The sequence below is a fragment of the Pristis pectinata genome, chromosome 33 (assembly GCF_009764475.1).
Source record: "Pristis pectinata isolate sPriPec2 chromosome 33, sPriPec2.1.pri, whole genome shotgun sequence".
NCBI classification, from domain to species: Eukaryota; Metazoa; Chordata; class Chondrichthyes; order Rhinopristiformes; family Pristidae; genus Pristis; species Pristis pectinata.
This window is the reverse complement of record NC_067437.1, coordinates 9,072,323-9,093,769: the sequence shown is the minus strand read 5'-3', so window position 1 is coordinate 9,093,769 and position 21,447 is coordinate 9,072,323. Positions and strand designations below refer to the sequence as shown.

The following is a 21,447-nucleotide window of genomic DNA, read 5'->3' as shown; positions in this document are numbered from 1 at the left end:
AAGAGCCACAGATTCATTCAGAATGAAACTGGCCCTTCAGCTCATTGAGTTTCAAGCTCCCAGTTACACTATTCCTACAATAATCCCATATTATTTTCCTCACATTCCCATCGACTCTCCCCAAATTCTACCACTCGCCTACATTGTTATTGGACAATGGAGCTGGCTTGAGGAGCCATTGAGCCAATCCTGCCCCTTTTTCCAGTTCTTACACTGTTCTTGGGAGCTTGCTGTGTTTAAATAGGTTGCTGCATTACAATGTTGACTATAAAAATACTTCCCTGGCTGTGAGATAGTGACAACTTGCTTTGTAAACTCAATTTCTTTACTGCTTGTTGCCTCAGGATCCATATAGTGACTGACTAATGAGGAAAAAGTGACATTGCATTGGAGCTGTTTGATCTTTATTTTTATTTTAAGCTTAACATAAAAGAGCAATATTTTAAAAACAGCAAAGCAGATCAAGGGGACATTTAATAGTTGTTCAAAATTATGGGGGGGGGGGTTAAGACAGAGCAAGGATGGAGAAACAGTTTTACAGGTGGGAACTTAGTAACAGAGGACATGGATTTAATATTATTGGAGACAATTTAGGGGAGATAGCGAGAGTTATTGTTCACACAGTGAATTGTTGGGATCTGGTGCGTGCTGCCTGAAAGGATGGTGGAAGCAGATTCAAGCGTCACTTTCCAAAGGGAATGGAATGAACGCTCGAAGGAGAAATATCTTCAGCAACAGGGGGAAAGAGCGGCGGGATGTGGGCTGAATGAGGTGGTAATGGAACAGTCCCATTCTGCTGTGGTACATCTCCACAGGGTGAGAAATTGTTTGTGAACTAGACACACAACATAGTACCTTGTGCATTGTGCACTGATTTGGAAATTTGATTGACATCAGCAAAATTTTGGAACTGGGGTTCAAAGCATGGTTGCTACTATATTGTGCATTTGGCATGTTTGACTGAGGAGAAATTTCTCCCCCTATATCCAAGTACATAGAACACAGAATACTACAGCACAGTAGGGGCCCTTAGGTCCACAATGTTGTGCCAACATTTTATCCTGCTCTGAGATCTATCTAACCATTCCCTCCCACGTAGCCCCCTATTTTTCTATCATTCATGTGTCTATCCAAGAGTCTCTTAAATGCCCCTAATGTACCTGCACCCACAACCTCTGCCGGCAGTGCATTCCACGCACCCACCACTCTCTGTGTAAAAAGAACTTATCCCTGACATCCCCTTATATCTTCTTCCTCCAATCACCTTAAAATTATGTCCCCTCGTGTTAGCCATTGTCACCCTGGGAAAAAGTCTCTGACTGACCACTCTTGTACACCTCCATTAAGTCACCTCTCATCCTCCTTCTCTCCAAAGAGAAATGCCCTAGCTCGCTCAGCCTATCCTCATAAGACATGCTCTCCAATCCAGGTAACGTCCTGGTAAATCTCCTCTGCACCGTCTCTAAAGCTTCCACATCCTTCCTATAATGAGGTGACCAGAACTGAACACAATACTCCAAGTGTGGTCTGACCAGAGTTCTGTAGAGCTGCAACATCACCTCACGGCTCTTGAACTCAATACCCCGACTAATGAAGGCCAACACACCATATACCTTCTTAACAACCCTATCGACCTGCGTGACAACCTTGAGGGATCTATGGACATGGACCCCAAGATCCCTCTGTTCCTCCAAACTGCTAAGAGTCCTGCCATTAACCTTTGTATTCTGTCTTCGAATTTGATCTCCCGAAGTGTATCACTTCACACTTATCTGGGTTGAACTCCATCTGCCACTTCTCAGCCCAGCTCTGCATTCTATCAATATCCTGTTGTAATCTACAGCAACCTTCTACACTGTCCACTATACCACCAACCTTTTTATCATCAGAAAACTTACTAACCCACCCTTCCACATCCTCATCCAAGTCATTTATAAAAATCACAAAGAGCAGGGGTCCCTGCAGGAGTAGAGATCATCATGGGGGCAGGGTAACAATGTCAATGTTCCAGATCCTAGATATCAGCATGACAGGTGAGCTATAAACCTCTTACCCAGTGCTTAGCGATGCATTGGCACTCTTTGTTCTGATTTTCTTAACTTGCCTCTCCCTCTTTTATTTCCTCCTTGCAGTACGTGGCGTTTGCATCTCTATTCTTCATCTTGATATCCATCACCACCTTTTGCCTTGAGACCCACGAAGCATTCAACCACCTGGTGAACAGGACGGAGACGATCGTCACAGACAATGTCACCACTGTGGTGGAGGATGTGGAGATTGAGACGGAGGCGTTCCTCACCTACGTGGAGGGCATGTGTGTCATCTGGTTCACCTTTGAGTTCCTGATGCGCATCCTGTTCTGTCCCGACAAGAAGGAGTTCATCAAGAACACCCTCAACATCATTGACTTTGTGGCCATCCTTCCCTTTTACCTGGAGGTTGGTCTGAGCGGACTCTCTTCCAAGGCTGCCAAGGACGTCTTGGGTTTCCTGCGTGTGGTGCGTTTCGTCCGGATCCTGCGTATCTTCAAACTCACCCGTCACTTCATTGGGCTTCGTGTCCTGGGCCACACACTGAGGGCCAGCACGAATGAGTTCCTCCTGCTGATCATCTTCCTGGCCCTTGGGGTCCTGATCTTCGCCACCATGATCTACTACGCTGAGAGGATAGGGGCTGACCCTGAAGACATAACAGGCAGCAGGCACACCAGGTTCAAGAACATTCCCATTGGCTTCTGGTGGGCAGTGGTAACCATGACAACCCTGGGCTATGGGGACATGTATCCGGAGACCTGGTCTGGGATGTTGGTGGGAGCTCTCTGCGCCTTGGCTGGCGTGCTGACCATTGCCATGCCGGTTCCTGTCATTGTCAATAACTTTGGCATGTACTATTCCTTGGCCATGGCCAAGCAAAAGTTACCAAAAAAGAAGAACAAGCACATTCCCCGGGCACCCCAGCCAGGCTCTCCCAACTATTGCAAGCCTGACATCAAGTCCCCACAGAGGAGTGCCCAAGGTGACTCCTGCCCTCTTGCCCAAGAGGAGATCATCGAAATAAACCGGGCAGGTAAGGGTTCTTTGTGGTGTGTATATATCTTGGACTCTGTCTGCACCCTGGCTCTGTTTGAATTTTATCCAGAGATACAGCATGGAACTAGGCTCTTTGGCTCATTGAGTCTGCGCCGACTATCAACCACCCGTTTACACTAATCATGGGTTAATTTGTGGGTACAAGTGACAATAGTAAACCAATACCAATAATTCCATTTCATATTCTCCCCACGTAGAGTCATAGAATTATACAGCATGGGAACAGGCTGTTGGACCCAACTCCTCTATGCTGATCAAGGTATCTACCTGAGCTAGTCCCATTTGCCTGGGTCTGGCTCATATCCCTCCAAACCTTTTCTAACCACGAACCTGTCCAAATGTCTTTTAAATGTTGTAATTGAACCTGCTTCTACCACTTCCTCTGGCAGCTCGTTCCACAGACACACCAAACTCTGTGTAAATAAAAACGACCCCCTTAAAAGGTCCCCTTTAACTCTTTCCTCTTTCACCTTAAAGCTATGCCCCCTAGTCTCCCCTACCCAGGGAGAAAGACTGTGACCTTATGTATGCCCATTGTGAGTTTTTAAACCTCTATGAGGTTCTCATAAATTCCCTGCCACCTGATTTTACCACTCACCTACACACTACGGACAATTACAGTGCCTGATTACAGTGCTCAATTAACCTACCGACCTGTATGCGGAAGGAGCACCCGGAGGAAACCCACATGGTCACAGGGAGAACGTGCAGGCTCCTCACAGACTGAGCTAAGCAACCCCACAGCCAACAGATTAAATTTAAAAGCTTTAAATTGGAGCAACACACACAAAATGCTGGAGGAAGTCAGCGAGTCAGGCAGCATCTATGGAGGGAAATGAACAGTCGCCATTTTGGGCCAAGACTATTCATCTGGACGGGAAAGGAAGAGGGCAGAAGCCAGAATAAAAGGATGGGGGGAGGGGGAGGAGCACGAGTTGGCGGGTGATGGGTGAATCCAGGTGAGGGGGGAAGGTAGGTGGATGGGGGAAGTGGGAATGATGTGAGAGGCTGGGAGGTGACGGGTGGAAGAGGCAAAGGGCTGAACAAGATGGAATCTCGTAGGAGAAGACAGTGGACCATGGAATAAAGGGAAGGAGGTGGGGAACCAGAGGGAGGAAGGTGTGGGTGATGGGCAGGTTGTGAGGGTGGGGGATGGGAAAGAGAAGGGGTAAAGACGCCAGAGGGATGGGGGGGGGCGCGAAACGGGGAGTGGTTACCAGAAGTTAGAGAAATTGATGTTGATGCCGTCAGATTGGAGACTACCAAGACGGAATATGAGGTGTTGTTCCTCTAAATCATGGAGTCAGCCAGCACAGAAATAGGCCCCTCAGCCCACTGAGATTAAGTACCCATTTACTCCGATCACACACTGGTCCTATTTTATTCTCCCACCATCCCTATCAACTCCCCCCAGACTCTACCACTCACCTACACACTAGGGACAACTTACAGTAGTCAATTAACCCACAACCCCTATATCTTTGGGATGTGGGAGGAAACCGGAGCACCTGGGGGAAACCCACAGTCACAGGGAGAATGTGCAAACTCCACACAGACAGCCCTGGAGGTCAGGATTGAACCTGAGTCTCTGGTGCTGTGAGGCACTAGCTCTACAAGCTTTAGCACTGTGCTACCAATGAACCAGGATCTGATGGTTTATCTGCTGGCTAATTGAAAACCGATCTCTCCAGGTTTGGTGCTGTTGAGTTCAGCTGGCAGATCTGTCCCCGGGAAGAAGAAGGCATAAGCACTGTTGGACCCTGGATAAGGGAAGGCAAAAAGACCCAAGTATAAATATTCATCTTGGATACGGTAATCTAGGTGTGTTGTATTCTGCTTCGGAAATTTGGCTCTGTTGAGGTCAATGGGACTGAAATTGAGAAGCAGAGGACTATATTTGCAGTACTGGGACCAAGGATATATTTCAAATCTCACCCACCATAGTGCCTCTCCTCCACAATATCCTAGGGTTCCTGCCGATGGCTATCAGGTTACTTCTACTGGAGCTTCACCTCTCTGGACGAGTGTGGTCTCTGCCTTGAGTATCTTGTCACACCCTTGGGTGGCACAGTGACCCAGCTGGTAGAGCTTCTGCCTCACAGATCCAGTGACTGGTGCTCTCTGTGTGGCGTTTGGACCTTCTCCTTGCACTGTGTGAGTTTCCCCCATTGCACTTTCATCTTCCCCCACATCCAAAAAGACATGAGAGCTGGTAGGTTAATTGGCCACTGTAAGTTACCCCTAATGTGTAGGTGAGTGGCAGAATCTGGAGTTGTTGGGAATGCGGGGAGAATAAAATAAGATCAGTGTAGGATTAATACAGCTGGAAGCTTGATAGTGAAAGGTTCTGTTCTATATGACTCTATGACCCTTTCTAGATTCCCTTGATAGCCATTGGGCTGAGGTTGCTGGAGATTGACCTTTGCCAGTGATGCCCTCTATAGTCAAGGAGCCCACTGAAACCCAACTGTACTTTACAGTGCCATTGGAGAGTGATTGGTGCTTGTGAAAGGTTACTCTGGAGTAACCAGCTACCGGTCCATTCACCTCAGTTGATACCAAGAATGGGAAGTGACTGTGTTTTCTTTTGCACTTTGAGTAAAGTTTTGCATAATAAGTTCTCACATAAAATGCACTTTGTGGAGAAGAGATCCATTCTGAGGCAAGAGTCACTCAGTCAACTATCATACGACCATGAGAGAGGTAAAGAGCCATCCATCCTTACATAATTCACTGTTGAACACATTACCCAATCCGTGCACCTTTCCGGTGTAATATAATGTCCAGTCAACACACAGCCCGACTCTTCCTTAAAATGCAATTGGACCACTTGTATCAGCCTGAGAGAGCAGGGTCTGACTTAAATGTTGGCACCTCTGGCAGTGCTGCATTCCCTCAGTAATGGATTTGGGTTTCAGGTTAGATTTTTGTGCTTGAACCACCAATTGTGGCCCATGGAGCCACAGCTCAGGCACGATACTTTTAATGGGTAAACCCTGCTCCCTGTCTTGAAGGCCCTGTTACCCATCCAATGCCAGATCTAAAGTCATCGCCATGGAGAGAGACTGGGTGTGAGAGGATGAGGATCCAGCTATCGTGATCCAAATCAGACGTATATGATCTTCCTCAGTAAGCGTTTTGGGAACTAGGGTTGAAATTAAAATGCAGAACCATGGTCATGTATGATTGTGGTGATATCGTACAGCTTAAAGAGTTGAATGTGTGACTAAAACAGTGGTGCAGAAGGGAGGGGTCTTGATTCATGGGAGATTTGCACCAATATTGGGGAATAAGATGTTCTTTTGGGAGGGACTACCCTGAAACTGGAAAGTAGAACAGCTAGGGCAAGTTAATGAGTCTTTAAACTAGTGAAGGTTAGGATTCAAGAAAAGGTAAATTCAAAAGCAGTAAGATAAATGCAAAGAGTTTATATCAAAGTAGTAAATAAATGGCAATGTAGGCAAGGAGCGGATTGAGAGCTTTGCAAAGGACACTGGTGATCAAAATGACTCAAAGGAAAACTACAAAATGGCACAATATCTGAACGTGGAACATATTTCCAGCAAAATATATGAATTAGCAGTGCAATGTGGTATTAATGGACATTAATATCCAGCCATCATGGAGCTATGGTTGCAGAGAACAATGTTAGGAATGAGATATTCCAGAACGCTTGACTTTCGGAGGATAGAGGCAAGTGGAAATGAAGGAAGGTGGTTAGGGTAGACGATAATGATTGGGATCTTAGCTGGAAGAATCAAGAGGTCGGGTCATTTTGGGTGGAACTATGGAACAAGAGACAAAAGCGTTTGTAGGAATAGTTTATATTCTTCACTGCCCCCCCTCCCCCAAGCCTCACCAACAGAGAGTAAGGCATCAGGCAGAGTGTAGGTCAGGAAATTACTGGAGGATGCATCAAGGGTGATACAATAGTCATGGGAACTTTATTTCATGTAGAATTGGCAAACTGATTGTGCACTAACACTGTAGAGGTAAGTTCACTTGTTTTATGATTGTTCATGGGGTGAGAGTGTCATTGACAAGGCAGGCATTTAATGTCCAATTCTAGTTGCCCCTTGAGCCAAGTGGCTTGCTAGACCATTTTGTAGGACAGTTACAAATCAACCACATTGATGGGTCTGGAGTCAGATGGGCAGTAGATTTCTTCCCTGAAGGACATTAATGAACCAAATAGATTGCACGATAATCCAGTAAATTCATAGTTCCAATATTGACTTTCTTTTAAATTCTAGATTTATTTAATTACCTGAATTTAAATGCCCCAGCTGCCATGGTGGGATTTAAACTTGTATCTATAGATCATTAGTCTAGACCTCCATATAGCCATCCAGTTAGAGGCCATCCTTAGGTAACAACCGGGTTCTGTTTTTACAGATGTCCATAAGTTAATTTTGTCAATAAGTCAGAAAAGACACAAAGATCACTCAATATGGTAACCGTACCTCCACAGTATTGCAATGAATGGCATCAAAAGCACATAAGACTGATAAGAAAGAACAATTACCAAAACTGGAGAGGGAGAGAGAGAGGATACTAGTTCTGCCATTCATAGGAACCAGTGTATGAACATATGTCAGACTTTTCAATTTAGTAATATTATGAGAGCATGTTCTGTAAATCGGGTGTTCATAACCTAGGGATGGCCTGTACTTAACCACTACTATGCTGTATCCTGATGCAGTCATAGATTTCATTGTTCTCTAGATCAGCATATCAAGGAAACAAGCAGGGGACAGACCATTTTACATTTATTGATATGCAGTGCATTAGTTAATTAACAATTCTGGAAAAGACAGATCATAGTATGACAGCATTTTAAATTGAGTTTGAGAGTGACTTAATTAAGTTCAAATCTCTTTAACATGAACAAAGAAATCTATATGGGTACATAGGGCAGGCTGAGTAGAAACTAGAGTAAAAATAATAGCAAATAAGTAATCACAAAGACAATGACAATACATATTTTTCCATGAATATACATTTCCTTATGGAATGAAGACCCCATAGGCAGAATGGCCCAACTTTTTCTAGTAAGATGGTGCCAGTTTAAAAGAAGCTTATAATGTTGTTAAAATGAGCCTGGGAAGATTTTAGAATTCAGCAAAGGATTACCAAGAAATTGATAACAAGAGAAATTAGAATATAAAAATAAACTAGTAAGAGACACAGAAACAGATTATAATTTTTTTATAGCTATGTAAAACAGATAGGCAGAGACAGAGTGAATTATGAAGTGGAATATAGAAATGGCATAGACATTAAACACATTTTTCTTCATGTTATCAGGCATAAATCAATCCAGGAAGACTGGGAACTAATAAATAAGTGAAATAATATTAATAAAATATTGGATAAATTAATGGGATTAAAAGCAAAATAATCCCTTGGCAGACGGCCCACATCTTAGTACATGGTTCCCTGAAAGTGGCATCGCAGGTAGACAGGGTGGTGAAGAAGGCTTTTGGCATGCTGGCCTTTGTCAGTCAGAGCACTGAATATAGAAGTAGGGATTCATGTTGCAGTTGTACAGGATGTTGGTGAGGCCACATTTGGAATATTGTGTTCAGTTTTGGTTGCCCTGCTATAGGAAAGATGCCATTAAGCTGGAAAGAGTCAGAGGAGATTTATGAGGTTGTTGCCTGGACTCGAGGGACTGAGTTATGGAGAGAGGTTGAGCAGGTTGGGACTGTTCTCATTGGAGTGTAGGAGAATGATCTTATAGAGGTGTATAAAATTATGAGGGGCATAGATAGGGTGAATGCGCACAGTCTTTTTCCCAGGGTTGGGGAATCAAGACCTAGAGGGCATAGGTTTAAGGTGAGAGGGGAGAGATTTAATAGGAACCTGAGGGGCAACCTTTTCATCCAGAGAATGGTCAGTATATGGAATGAGCTGCCAGAGGAAGTGGTTGAGGCAGGTAAATTAACAACATTTAGTAGGTACTCAGACAATTATATGGTTAGGAAAGGTTAGAGGGATATGGGCCAAATCGAGCAAATGGGACTAACTTAGATGGGAATCTTGGCCAGAATGGACCAATTGGGCCAAAGGGCTTGTTCCATGCTGTATGACTCCAATTCTATCATAAGTTTACAGAGATAGCGGACCCATTGGTTTCGATCTTTCACATTATCCCCACAGATTGCAAGGAGCAAATATAAACCCTCTCTTTAAGAAAAGATGGAGAGAGAAAACAAGAAACTATAGGTCAAATAGCCTGATGTTAGCAATAATGCAGATGCTGGAATCTGCTGTTAGAGATGTGGTATAAGTGAAAATCACAAGATGGTGGGGCAGACTCAACATAGATTTATGAACGAGAAATCTTATCTGGCAAGCCATTTTGAGTTTTTTGAGGTTTCAACTAGCAGGGAACATTAATGGGAGCATAGATCTATTGTATTTGCATTTTTGAAAAATATTTGCCGATGTATCATGCAAAATGTTATTATCCAAAAATAGGGCTTGTAGATTGCATAATATATTAGCATGGATTCAGGACTGGTTAATGGATAGAAAGCATAGCGGAGGAATAAACAGGTCATACGCTGAGTGGCAGGAAATGTATCTAGTGGAGCACTGTAAAGACTAATGATGGACCTCAACTTTGCAGTCAACATTGATGACTTCAGTGAGGGGGCTGAGTGTAATGTATTCAAGTTTGCTGATGATACAAAGCTTAGTGGGAAGGGGAACAGCTGGGAGAATGCAAGGAGGCAGCAAAGATATATAGACAGTGGGTACAAACATGGTGTGAGTAAAAGTGAGTGGGTAAAATCATGGCAGCTGGAGTATAATGTGGGGAAGTGTGAGTGCACCCACAGTAGGAAAACTAAAAAAGCTGAATAGTTTAAAATTATGAGAGATGAGAAGCAGTGGTATTTAAAGTGATGTAGATGTACAGAATCGCAGCAAGTCAACATTTTAAGGTACAGCAGACAATTAGAAAAGCAAATGGTATGTTAACTTTTATTACAAGAATGTTTGAGTGTTGGGATAAAAAAATGTTGTTGGGGTTAATATACGGGTTTGCTGAGATGAAACCTGGAGTATAATGTAGTGTTTTGACCTTCTTGACTAATGAAGGATGTACTTGACTTAAAGAGAGTGTAACAAAGATTCACTTGACTGATCCCTGGGATGGGGGTCGTTCTGTGATTGAGTTGACTGGGCTTACATTCCCTTGAATTCAGAAGAATGAGGGGTGATGTCTTTGAAATATAAAATTCTTGAGGGGGGTGTTGACTGCTTATTGAAGGTTTGTGAATTCTGTACACAGATAGTTATGACCGTTCAATTGTTGTCGAATGTATTGAACACAGAGATTGATAGTGTATTGGATAGCTCCCTCTTTTAATTCATGGTGTGTGTTGCCTCTGGCAAGACCAGCATTTATCGCCTATTCCTAACTGCCCTGGAGAAGTTGTTTTCTTTAGCTGCTGCAGTCGTGGGGTGAAGGTGCTCCCATGGTGCTGTTTGGTAAGAGGTTCCAGGAGTCAGACGCAAAGATAATGAAGGGAGGCGAAATATATTTCTGAGTCAGGTTGATGTGAGACTTGGAAGAGGGAATGAAAATTGCTGAATTCTCAGGGACCTGCTTCCTCTGTTTCATCCACCTACAGGGTGGTGGATGGGGAGCCAATCAAGTGGGTCGCTTTGTTCTGGATCGTGTAGAGCTTCCTGGCTGTTGTTGGAGCAGCATTCATCGAGGCAAATGTAAATTATTCCATCATACCCCTAGAATATTTGATGGGCCAGTGTCAAGTGAACTTTACTCTGTTTCTAATCCATGCTGCATCTGCCCTGGGAGAATTTCACATAGCATTAATTCATTTGAAGTGTTAGCGCTATTGTTAAGCAGGTAAATGAAGCAGCTAGTTTGCACACAGCACAGTTCCATTAACAAAGGGGCAGTGCCTTCAAAGAAAGTAATAAGCTCTTCACTGTGACCTTATATCACACAGTATACACTTCGTCACATTACAGTTCAGTAGTGTTTCATTTTGTTTTCTCTCTTAATTGTGTGCCACAGGAGGAATGTTCTGGAAACAGCTATGCAGAAAATTTAAATCAGCAGGCCATTTAAATCAGGCCCATTTTGGATTTCATTCTGAATCTGGCCTAATTTTGTATTCAGATAAAGTAAACCTTCCCAAGGGAAAGTAACAAAACATGACACAAGTCCCACTGGGACCGGAAGAACTGACTGAAGTTTTTATAATGTTTCTATTATGTTGTGCTCCAATGTTACAAGAATTTCATTGGATGGCTACAGAAAAATTATCTCTTCCAGGGGCCCGTCATTGTAATACAGCACGGAAACAGCCCCATCGAGTACACAGCAACCATCAACCAACTATTTACACATCATATACTAATCCCGTTTTATTCTCCCCACATTCCCATCAACTCCTCCCAGATTCTACGACTCCCCGAGTGACAATTCACTGCGGTCAATTAACCTACCAACCTGCATGTCATTGGGATGTGGGAGGAATCCAAGAGCACCCAGAGGAAACCCACATGGTCACTGGGAGAACGTGCAAACTCTGCATGGACAGGTCAGGGTGGAGCTGGCAGCAGCTCATCTTGCTGTGCCACAGGTAGACGTAATAGAAGAGAGTGGGTGTTCACAAGAGAAGGCACTTATTCACACAAAGTCCAGAACGCTTTGCAGTGTCAAGAATTGAGTTACTTGCTGCAAGATAACCTTGTTGTATAGTGACTTGTCCAGTTAGGTCTCTGGTCAATGTGTCTCCAGGGTTTAGATGAATGTCAAAGGTGGCTGGCTGGGCCCTCTCCAGCTGGAGGAAGATATAGTGTGACACGTGATGAAAATATATTGGCACTTATCAGCTCATGTTGGCGAAGCCTGGCTGTATACAAACATGGATAGCTTCATTCTCGGAATGGACCCAAACACTGCAGTCATCAGCGAGCATCCCAACCTCTTTATAATGGGAGAGGGATTGTCATTGATGAAGATGGCCGGGCCCCTCAACATTGACATGAGGCTGAGATAAATGACTTCCAACAGCAACACTCCTGTTCCTTTCTGCAGTCTGTAACTCTATCAAGTGAAGTGTTTCCCCCTCAATTCCCATTGACTTCAAATTAACAAGGACTCCTTGATATGTCACGCTTGGTCAAATGCCGACGTGGTGTTGAGGACAGTCACTCTCTTCGCACTTATTTAGTCAGTTCTTTTGTTCGTATTTGGACCAATGCTGAATTGAGATCTGGAGCTGAGTGGCAGCACCCAAACTGAGTGAGAAATTGCTGCATGATCAAACCATGGATGGCACCTCCCATCACTTGCAGATGGCTGACGGCAATCTAGGCTGAATGAGATTCACCCTGTTTTTTGGATATCAGCAGTTTTCCACATTGTCGGGTAAATTGCAGGGTTGTACATGGTAAAACATCTATGAAAGAAGATTGATCAGTTCTGGAGTATAGGTCTTCAGTCCTAACACAGAATGTTGTAGGGACCATAGCCTTTGTTATATCCATTGCATTCATCCATATCACAAGAAGTGAATCAGATTGACTGAGAGCAGGCTCCTGTGGTGATGAGAGAAGGCTGAGATGGATTATTGATGTTATTTTTAGATGGCAATGGTTGCAAGTGTGCTTTGCCCTTTGTGCTTGTGAGCTGGCCTTGTGAGGGCAGCGATGTCCTCTTATTAGCTGCGGATTGTATGGCACATTGGCGCAGCTAATAGATCTACTGCCCGATGGCTTCAGCGACCTGGGTTTAATTTTGACTTTGATGTCTCTCTGGAATTTGCATGTTCTCCCTGTGACTGCATGGTTTTGTCTGGGTGCTCCAGTCTCCTCCCTCATCCCATAAATGTAGGGGATGATAGACCACTGAAAACTGACCATATTGTGTTGGTGAGTGGTAAATCCAGCAGGAAGTTGATGGGAATGTGGGGATTATTCAAAAAAAAGGGTTTAGTGTCAACAGGTGCTTGATGGTTAGCATGGTCTGCATGGGCCGAATGGCCTATTTCCATACTGTATGACTATGGATATGACCATTCACAAATGGATGAGCCAGGTTCGCAGAGGTTTGATCCGTTTAAATCTCTACCTATTGCATGGCCCTTTACCTGTTTAGCTTGTACCTTCAGCAGGTTAGCTCATTTTTATTTACCCCTGATGCTGTTCTTGGTATGATCGTCCAAACGTGTCTTTGAACTGGATCGGGTGGGGAGGGGGGGGACAGTTGTATTTCTTCTCAGTGTCTGACATCTACTCAACAAAGTGAAAAATTGCCCTGGTTACGTTCTGGTCATAAAAGTCAACGACATCAAACCTGGCCAATTACCATGTCCCTACAGTCTACCCTCAGTTTATATAACACATTAGTGACAGTGCTATCAGGCCGCACTTCCTCACCAATAACCTGCTCAGATTGCTTGGATTTCAGACCTCGTTAAAGATGTGATTCAGAGACCTGAATTCCAGGGGTGACCTGAAGATAGAGCCCGCATTAACTGAATGTGTCATTAAGGAGCTCCAGTAAAACTGAAATCAGAGGCTACAAGGCAGTCTTACCTCAAAGACTGGTTATATTGTTTGGAACCTAATTAAATCAATCCCAGGGCATCATGACAGGAGTTCCTTAGGGAAACAGGGGGTCATTAAGGACTTTGCATTGGAAGGGTGCCCACGCACATCCTTAATGTTATGGGGAGAATGGACATGCATAGTTATGCAGTGCCCTTGGGCAATGTCCCCGGCAGCTGCTTCATCTCAAGGTCATGTAGACTCTTCTCTGAAGATTACACAGTATTCATCTGCTTTTGCAGCTCCTCATTGGAAATCAAAAACAAAGGGCAGGAAGTTCTCAGCAGGCCAGGCAGCATCTGTGGAGGGAGAAACAAAGATGGGTTTTCGGGTTAATAAACTTTAATCAGATGTGGGAAAAGCAAAAGTTGCTTGTTTATAGGAAAAGAGTTGGAGGAAGGGGAGGAAACACTCTGAAGGAAGATTCCTGGTGTCTTTAAACAATTAAAATGTTCTTTGTATTTCTTTAAGATTTCCAGCATCTGCAACATTTTCCTTTTCTACAAGTGTTGCAGTGGATTCTGTGTTGACTGGGCACTGATTTTTCAGAGATCTGTATGGATTAGACACTATGTTACAATAATTCAGATGAAGGGTCTCAACCCGAAACATTGACTGTCCATTTCCCTCCATAGATGCTGCCTGACATGCTGAGTTCCTCTGACATAGTGTGTTGCTATGTTGCAATGACATTTTGCATTTATGCAGCAGTGTTAATATAAGACATACCATGTGACTTGTGAAAGTGATTACTCAGCAAAGTCTGACACCGCCAGATAAAACAGACTGGTGACCATGGAATTGCAAGGAGCAGGTTATGGAGGAGAGGTAGAGAGTCGGAGATGTTTAGAGAGGCAGTTGCCGAGGTTAAGACTACCAGTGGTGGAGCGACTAAGTTTCATGAGGCTGGAATTGGAAAGGGGGCAAATATCTTGGAGAGCGACAGTGGAGGGCATTACAAATATAGCAAGGAGGGAAACTATTGGAAAGATTTTAAAACAAGAATAAGAATCTTAAAATGATAACTGGGGAACCATTATAGATCAGTGAGCACAAGTGTGATGGGTGATTGGGCCTGAGTATGAGTTGGAAATTGGGGCAAGAGAATTTAGCTGCAGATGAGACTTCAGATGCTGGAATCTGGAGCAACAAATAATCTCCTGGAGGAACTCAGCAGGTCGAGCAGCTTCAGGGTTTCAACCTGAAAGGTTGACAATTCCTCGCCAGCCCCCAACCCCCCCCACAGATGCTGCTCGACCCGCTGAGTTCCTCCAGCAGATTGTCTGTTGCAACAGGGTTTAGCATTGCCTCAAGTTAAGGGAGATTGGAACCGGATTTAGTCAGGAATGTGATGGAATATTCTGAAGGTTCCAAAGGCATGGATGAAGTTTGAAACAACAGAGCGTCCTGAAGCTAGGCCAGGCATTGTTATTAAGATGGAAATAAATATTTTTACCATTGAGGAGCATATAAGCCTGAAATTCAACTACAATATTGAGATTGTAAGCTGTCTGGTACATCCTCAAGCAGTTGTTAAGTAGCTGGTGGTTGGACTGAAGGCAGTGGTTGTGATCTTCCACATATTTGGTTGGTTCATTTATATAGTGGGAGATCATGGAGTTATACAGCACGGAAACAGGTCCTTCAGCCCATCAAATCCCCCATCAAGCACCCATTTACACTAATCCTATTATTCTCCCTACATTGCCAAGAACTCCCCCCCCACCGCCCCCACCCCCCCAGATTCTACCACTCACCTACACACCCGGGGCAAATTACAGTGGCAAGCTAACCAACCAACCTGCATGTCTTTGGAATGTGGGTGTAAACCGGACCACCCAGGGGCAACCCACGTGATCAAAGAGAGAACGTGCAAACTCCACACAGGCAGAACCGGAAGTCAGGATTGGACCTGGGTCACTGGAGGTGTGAGGCAGTGGCTCTACCAGCCGCCCCAGTGTGCCATCCACTTATATTCAATGGAGTTCTAAAACCCAGTTTCTAGTTCTAATCTTTGCACCACTGAGGATCCATATTTTCACTCCTGATTGTAAACATTTCTGATTACAACTTCAACAACTCCTTTTTCCTGTCTTCTACAGAATCTCACTTCACCTATGGTGCATTTCCATTAAAGGAGTTTTACTGCTGATCTGTAATCAATGCAACTTTGGATGTGTTTGTAATACTACAAAAATGCAAAAAAACAAAAAAAGTGCTATTTCTCTTGGGCACCTGTAGGTATTAGATCCATTCATCCTCTTAGATCAGGTGGTTGCAATGATCCAAAGGCTTGCAGTAAATTAGATCGGTGGTGTGTATGGAGAGGACTGTGCATAGCACAGAGGTCTGGGTAGTGTGAAGTTGACGGTATGTTACCATGAACATTAGAGTGTCTGGTCTGGACAATTGGTTGCACAGGTTAAATTTTATCATGCAGGTAGTGTGATACACAGATGCACATGGGAGGTGAGTTACACACGATCAAGTGTAGTGTGGGCTATATATTACCAGGGGAACAGAATCCAATTCTCCAAGAAATAGGTGAATTGGTGATGGGTGTTTGATAATTGGTGTGAACTTGCTGGGCCAAATGTGCTGTTCCCATGTTGTAACTTTCTATGACTCTTTGTCAGTTGTGGGGTAAATGTTCACCAGAACCTTGTATCCTTTTAAACAGTGTCTTTCTGTCCGCAACAAAGGGGAGTCGCATTAGAAAGGAAGTCCTAGGAATTCATTTGTACTGTTTCTTTGGCACTACCACATAATTAGCAATAGCCCGATTTTAAAGAGCTCTAAAAAATCATAAATTTCGTCAGTGCCTCTTCCAACATGGCACTACTGCAACTCTCAGGCACAGCGGGCATTAGAGACTGAATTTCCCACATGGTAGCAACTCCCTCATAGCTCTGAGCTCAGAAAGTAGCCCATAAAAGGACAGTTCATTTACGGCCAACACTCCTTTAGCTACAGCAGAGTATTGGCAAGGAATGAATGCATGTGAACTGATGGGACAGGGGCTGGCAGAGGAATCGGCACAGTCTTCCAGAGAACACTGTATGCAGGAAGCAATTCCCTTTTCCAAAGGACATGATAGGAAGTTGCCAGGGAGGAAGGAGTCCTTTACGAAGACCTGCATTATTGGGAGCCCCACACTGCAGCCAAATACACATTCCACATCTGAATGTGTCAGCCAAAATTTGAAGGTTGGTTGAGCGTTCTTCTACCTGCAGTGCAAGAGTGAGCAGAAGAGGCTCACGTGTGGCCCATCTCAACACAGACCACTTGGAAGGATCCTGAGGCAAGTTTCTGTGAAAGTGACCCTGACTTTGACTTAGAGAATAACATAGGCAGCTTGAACTGAGGTGTTCAGATACAAGTGAATATTACTTTGTGGATTAGCATAGATGTTGGCCGGAGAAGATTTTGGTTCCACCTACAATGTCAATCTCTTTCTCTAGTTTTTTTACTTGCTTCTCATCTGGTGACCAAAGAACCACCAGTCTTTATTTTTCAAGATTTCATCTTGATTTCTCGGCACTTAATTTGAGAGGGAACCTGTTGAGAAAACCTGGGACCATGCTGACTTCGATCCCAGTGTGGTCAGTCTACTTGAAATTTGTTTTGCAGAGAGATATGCAGTACTCTTTCTATTACTGCAGAGGAGGTGAATCTGACCCTTTAAACAACAATCAGTTTGTGCCTTTGGCCTTATTTAAAGCTGGTTCTTCTGGGAATGAACAGTACCAATCGCTAATAAGACCCTAGTGCAAACATTTGAGCATCACACCACTATCGACATCATTTGGGACACAGAAATTTAACACCTATAAGTCAAAGAGCCATAAAGTCCTAGAGCACAGAAACAGGCCCTTTGGACCACCACGTCCATGCTGACCCTTTTGCCCATCTGCACTAATTCCATTTACCCACATTAAGATTGTACCTTTCTATGCCTTATCTATTTAAATGTCTGTCTAAATGTCTCTTAAATGTAGTGAATGTATCTGATTCCACCACCCCCTCTGGCAGTCGTTCCAGCTGTTCTCTGTACAAAGACTTCAAATAAGATAAGATATTTTTATTAGTCACATGCACATCGAAACACACAGTGAAATGCATCTTTTGTGTAGAGTGTTCTGGGGGCAGCCTGCAAGTGTCGCCACGCTTCCGGAGTCAACATAGCATGCCCACAACTTCCTAACCTGTACGGTTTTTTTTGGAATGTGGGAGGAAACCGGAGCACCCGGAGGAAACCCACACAGACACGGGGAGAACGTACAAACTCCTTACAGAAAACGGCCAGAATTGAACCTGGGTCGCTGGCGCTGTAAAGCATTACACTAACAGCTACTAAATCCCTGTAGGACTCCTTCTCACCTTAAACCTGTGCCCTCTTGTTTTTGATACCCCTACCATGGGAAAAAGATTCTGATTACCTTCCCTATCTATGCCTCTTATTTTATATAATCAGCCTCCTTTGCTCTAGGAGAAATACAAACCCAGCCTATCCAACCTCTCCCCATAACTAAAATCCTCTGATCCCGGCAACATCCTCATGAAAGCACTCTCTCCAGTGCAACCACATCCATCCACAGTGTTGCAACCAGAAATGCACACAATACTCCAAGTGTGGCCAAAGCAGTGTTTTGTAAAGTTGCATAATAACACCCCATCTTTTACTTTCTATGCCCTGACCTACCTATGAAGGTAAGCATGCAGTATGCCTTCTTCGGTACCCTATCTACCTATGTTGCCATTTCCAGGAAGCTATGAACTTGAACCCCAAGGTCCCTCTGTTCATCAACATGTGCTGGGGTACAGAATGACCTTGTACTGAAACATCCACGCAATTTTCATGACCAGCAATAGGTATCCCAGAATGACAAATAGTTTAAACCCTTTGCCATTTTCTTTGCACTCATGATCTGGGCTCTGCTGTCATTGAGGATGGGAATGTTCATGAGCCTCCTCCTCCTGTAAATTGTTTAATTGTCCACTGCCTCACAGCTCCTCCTCCTGTGCTCTCTGTATGGAGTTTGCGTGTTCTCCCTGTGAACATGTGTGTTTTCTCTGGGTGCTCTGGTTTTCTCCCACATCCCAGGGAATTGTGGGTTGCTAGGTTAGTTGGCCGCTGTAAATCACCCCTAATGTGTAAGTAGAATCTGGAGAGTTGACTGGAATTTGAGGAGAATAAAATAGAATTAGTGTAACTGGGTGCTTGGTGGCTGGTGTGGATTTGGTGGGCTGAAAGGCCTGTGATTGTGCTGTATGACTCCATGAGTATGACAAGATGGAGGATGTCCTCAGTGTGAAGACAGAAATTATCTCCTCAAGGACCATGTAGTTACCAGTTCTGTGGTACACAGAGCATTTTGCCGCAGGTGATGATGAGGTCAAGTAGGTTTAATCCCTTGAGCTGACTCACCCACCACCTGCTGCAGATGTATTCAGGCTGTTGTCCTTTTGCAGTCAGCCAGCAGAGGTGCTATTGAGCTCCTCTTGGTGATGGGTATTGAAGTTAGAGAGATAGAGATTTCTTTATTAGTCACATGTACATCAAAACTCACAGTGAAATGCATCTTTTGTGTAGAGTGTTCTGGGGGCAGCCCGTAAGTGTCGCCACGCTTCCAGTGCCAACATAGCATGCCCACAACTTCCTGACCTGTACGTCTTTGGAATGTGGGAGGAAACCAGAGCACCAGGAGGAAATCCACGCAGACACAGGGAGAACGTACAAACTCCTTATAGACAGTGGCCGGAATTGAACCTGGGTCGCTGGCGCTGTAATAGCATTGCCCTAACTGCTATGCTACTGTGCCTGCCCACACCCAGACTGATTTTTGTACTTTTACTGACCTGGTATTTCTTCCATCTAGGGTTCATCCTGCGAGAGCCCTGATTTATCAGCCGAGAGAGCATGGGAGGGAGAAATAACATCTGAACTTTTAAGGGAAAAAAAACAAAAGTCATGACAATGATTCTGGTTTGCTATCATTTAGGAAAGGAAATCTGCTACCCTTATCCAGATGGGTTTATATGTGACTACAGACCCACCAATGTGATTTTCTCTTGTCTCCTCAATGGACAATAAGTGCTGGCATTGCCAGCAACATCCACATCTTGGGAGTTTTCCTTGCTCATCGATCACCTGGTGTCATGAGACTCGTAGGGTCTGGTATCAATGTTAAGGACACCTCTGCTGGGTGGGGTAGTGGTGGCAGAGCACTAGTGTGGCTGAATGACCATCACGATGTTGCTTGACCAATCTATGTAACTGCTCTCCCAGTTTCATGTCCATAGAAGACAGAGGGGAGCAGGTCTTTGCAGGTTTGTTTGCCTGGGTTGTGTCTAAATCCATGCCTAGTTGATCCTACATCACAGTGGTTTGGGATGGCTGTGTATGTAGCTAGGAAGTTAAATGCCAAGAAGATTAGACTTGATCTGCAATCATTAATTGGCCAGACCAGGTTAGGATGGCAGAGTGTGTCTGCTGACTACATTCAAGGTGGAGATTGATGCATTTAAATATATTGAAGGGTTTGTGCAGAATGAGACTCTGAGGTAAAAGATCAGCAAAGAAGGTGTATGGCATACTTGCTTTTATTAGTCAAGGCATTGATTCCAAGAGTCAAGAAGTTATGTTACAGCTTTATAAAACTCAGGTTAGGCTGCATCTGGAGTATTGCATTTAATTCTGGTCGCCTCAGTATAGGAAGGAATTGGAGGCTTTGGAGAGGGCGCAGAAGAGGTTTACCAGGATGCTTCCTGGATTAGAGGGCGTGTGTTATAAGGAGAGGTTGGACAGACTTGGGTTGTTTTCTCCAGAGCGGCAGAGGTTGTGGGGAGAACTGATAGAAGTTATAGGGTCATAGAGCACTACAGCACAGAAACAGGTCCTTCAGCCCATCTAGTCCATGCTGACATGATCTTCTGCTTAGACCCATCTACCTGCACCTGGACCATATCCTTCCAAACCCCTCCCATCCATGTACCTATCCAAACTTCTCTTAAATGTTACAATTGAACCCGCATCTACCACTTCTGCTGGCAGCTCGTTCCAGACTCGCACCACCCTCTGAGTGAAGAAGTTCCCCCTCAGATTCCCCATATATATTTCACCTTCCACCCTAAACCTATGTCCTCTAGTTCTAGTCTCACCCAACCTTAGGGGGAAAAGCCTGTACACATTCACCCTATCTATACCCTTTATAATTTTGTATACCTCTAAGATCTCCCCTCTCTTTTGAAAGGCATAGATAGAATAGGCAACTGGTACCTTTTTCCCAGTATTGAAATGTCTAATACTAGAAGACATGCATTTAAGGTGAGAGGGGGGTAAGTTTGAAAGAGATGTGCGGGGCAAGTTTTTTACGCAGAGGGTGGTGGGTGCCTGGAATGCGCTGCCAGGGGTGGCGGTGGAGGCAGATACAATAGAGGCATTTGAGGGTCTTAGATTGGCACATGAATGTGCAGAGAATGGAGGGATGTGGACATTGTGAACGCAGAAGGGATTAGTTTAGTTAGGCATTTATTTACTAGTTTAATTAGTTCGGTACAACATCGTGGACTGAAGGGCCTGTTCCTGTGCTGTACTGTTCTATGTTCTATCAGCCATGGCCTTATTTAATGATGAAGCAGTTGCAAGGGCCTGAAGTTCTCTCTGAAGTTCTTCCCTTAAGGGCATCTGTGAACAAAATGGGGATTTACGACAATCCATTAGTTTCATGGTCAGCGTTTATAGATACTGATTTTTTTGACC

General features: G+C 44.2%; 1 protein-coding gene across 5 annotated transcripts in view; it reads left to right on the top strand.

Annotated features, from left to right (window-relative positions):
• The window catches only part of LOC127585467 (potassium voltage-gated channel subfamily C member 1-like), a 202,438-nt gene that overhangs the window by 43,688 nt on the left and 137,303 nt on the right, over nucleotides 1–21,447 (top strand). For all 5 annotated transcript variants that reach the window (XR_007958511.1, XR_007958510.1, XM_052042937.1 and 2 more), the window contains exon 3: nucleotides 2,133–3,066. Coding sequence is in view for 3 of the 5 variants with exons in the window: in XM_052042937.1 (XP_051898897.1) it covers nucleotides 2,133–3,066 (934 nt within the window). In the remaining 2 variants the exon portion in view is untranslated. The remainder of the gene's footprint in view (nucleotides 1–2,132; nucleotides 3,067–21,447) is intronic.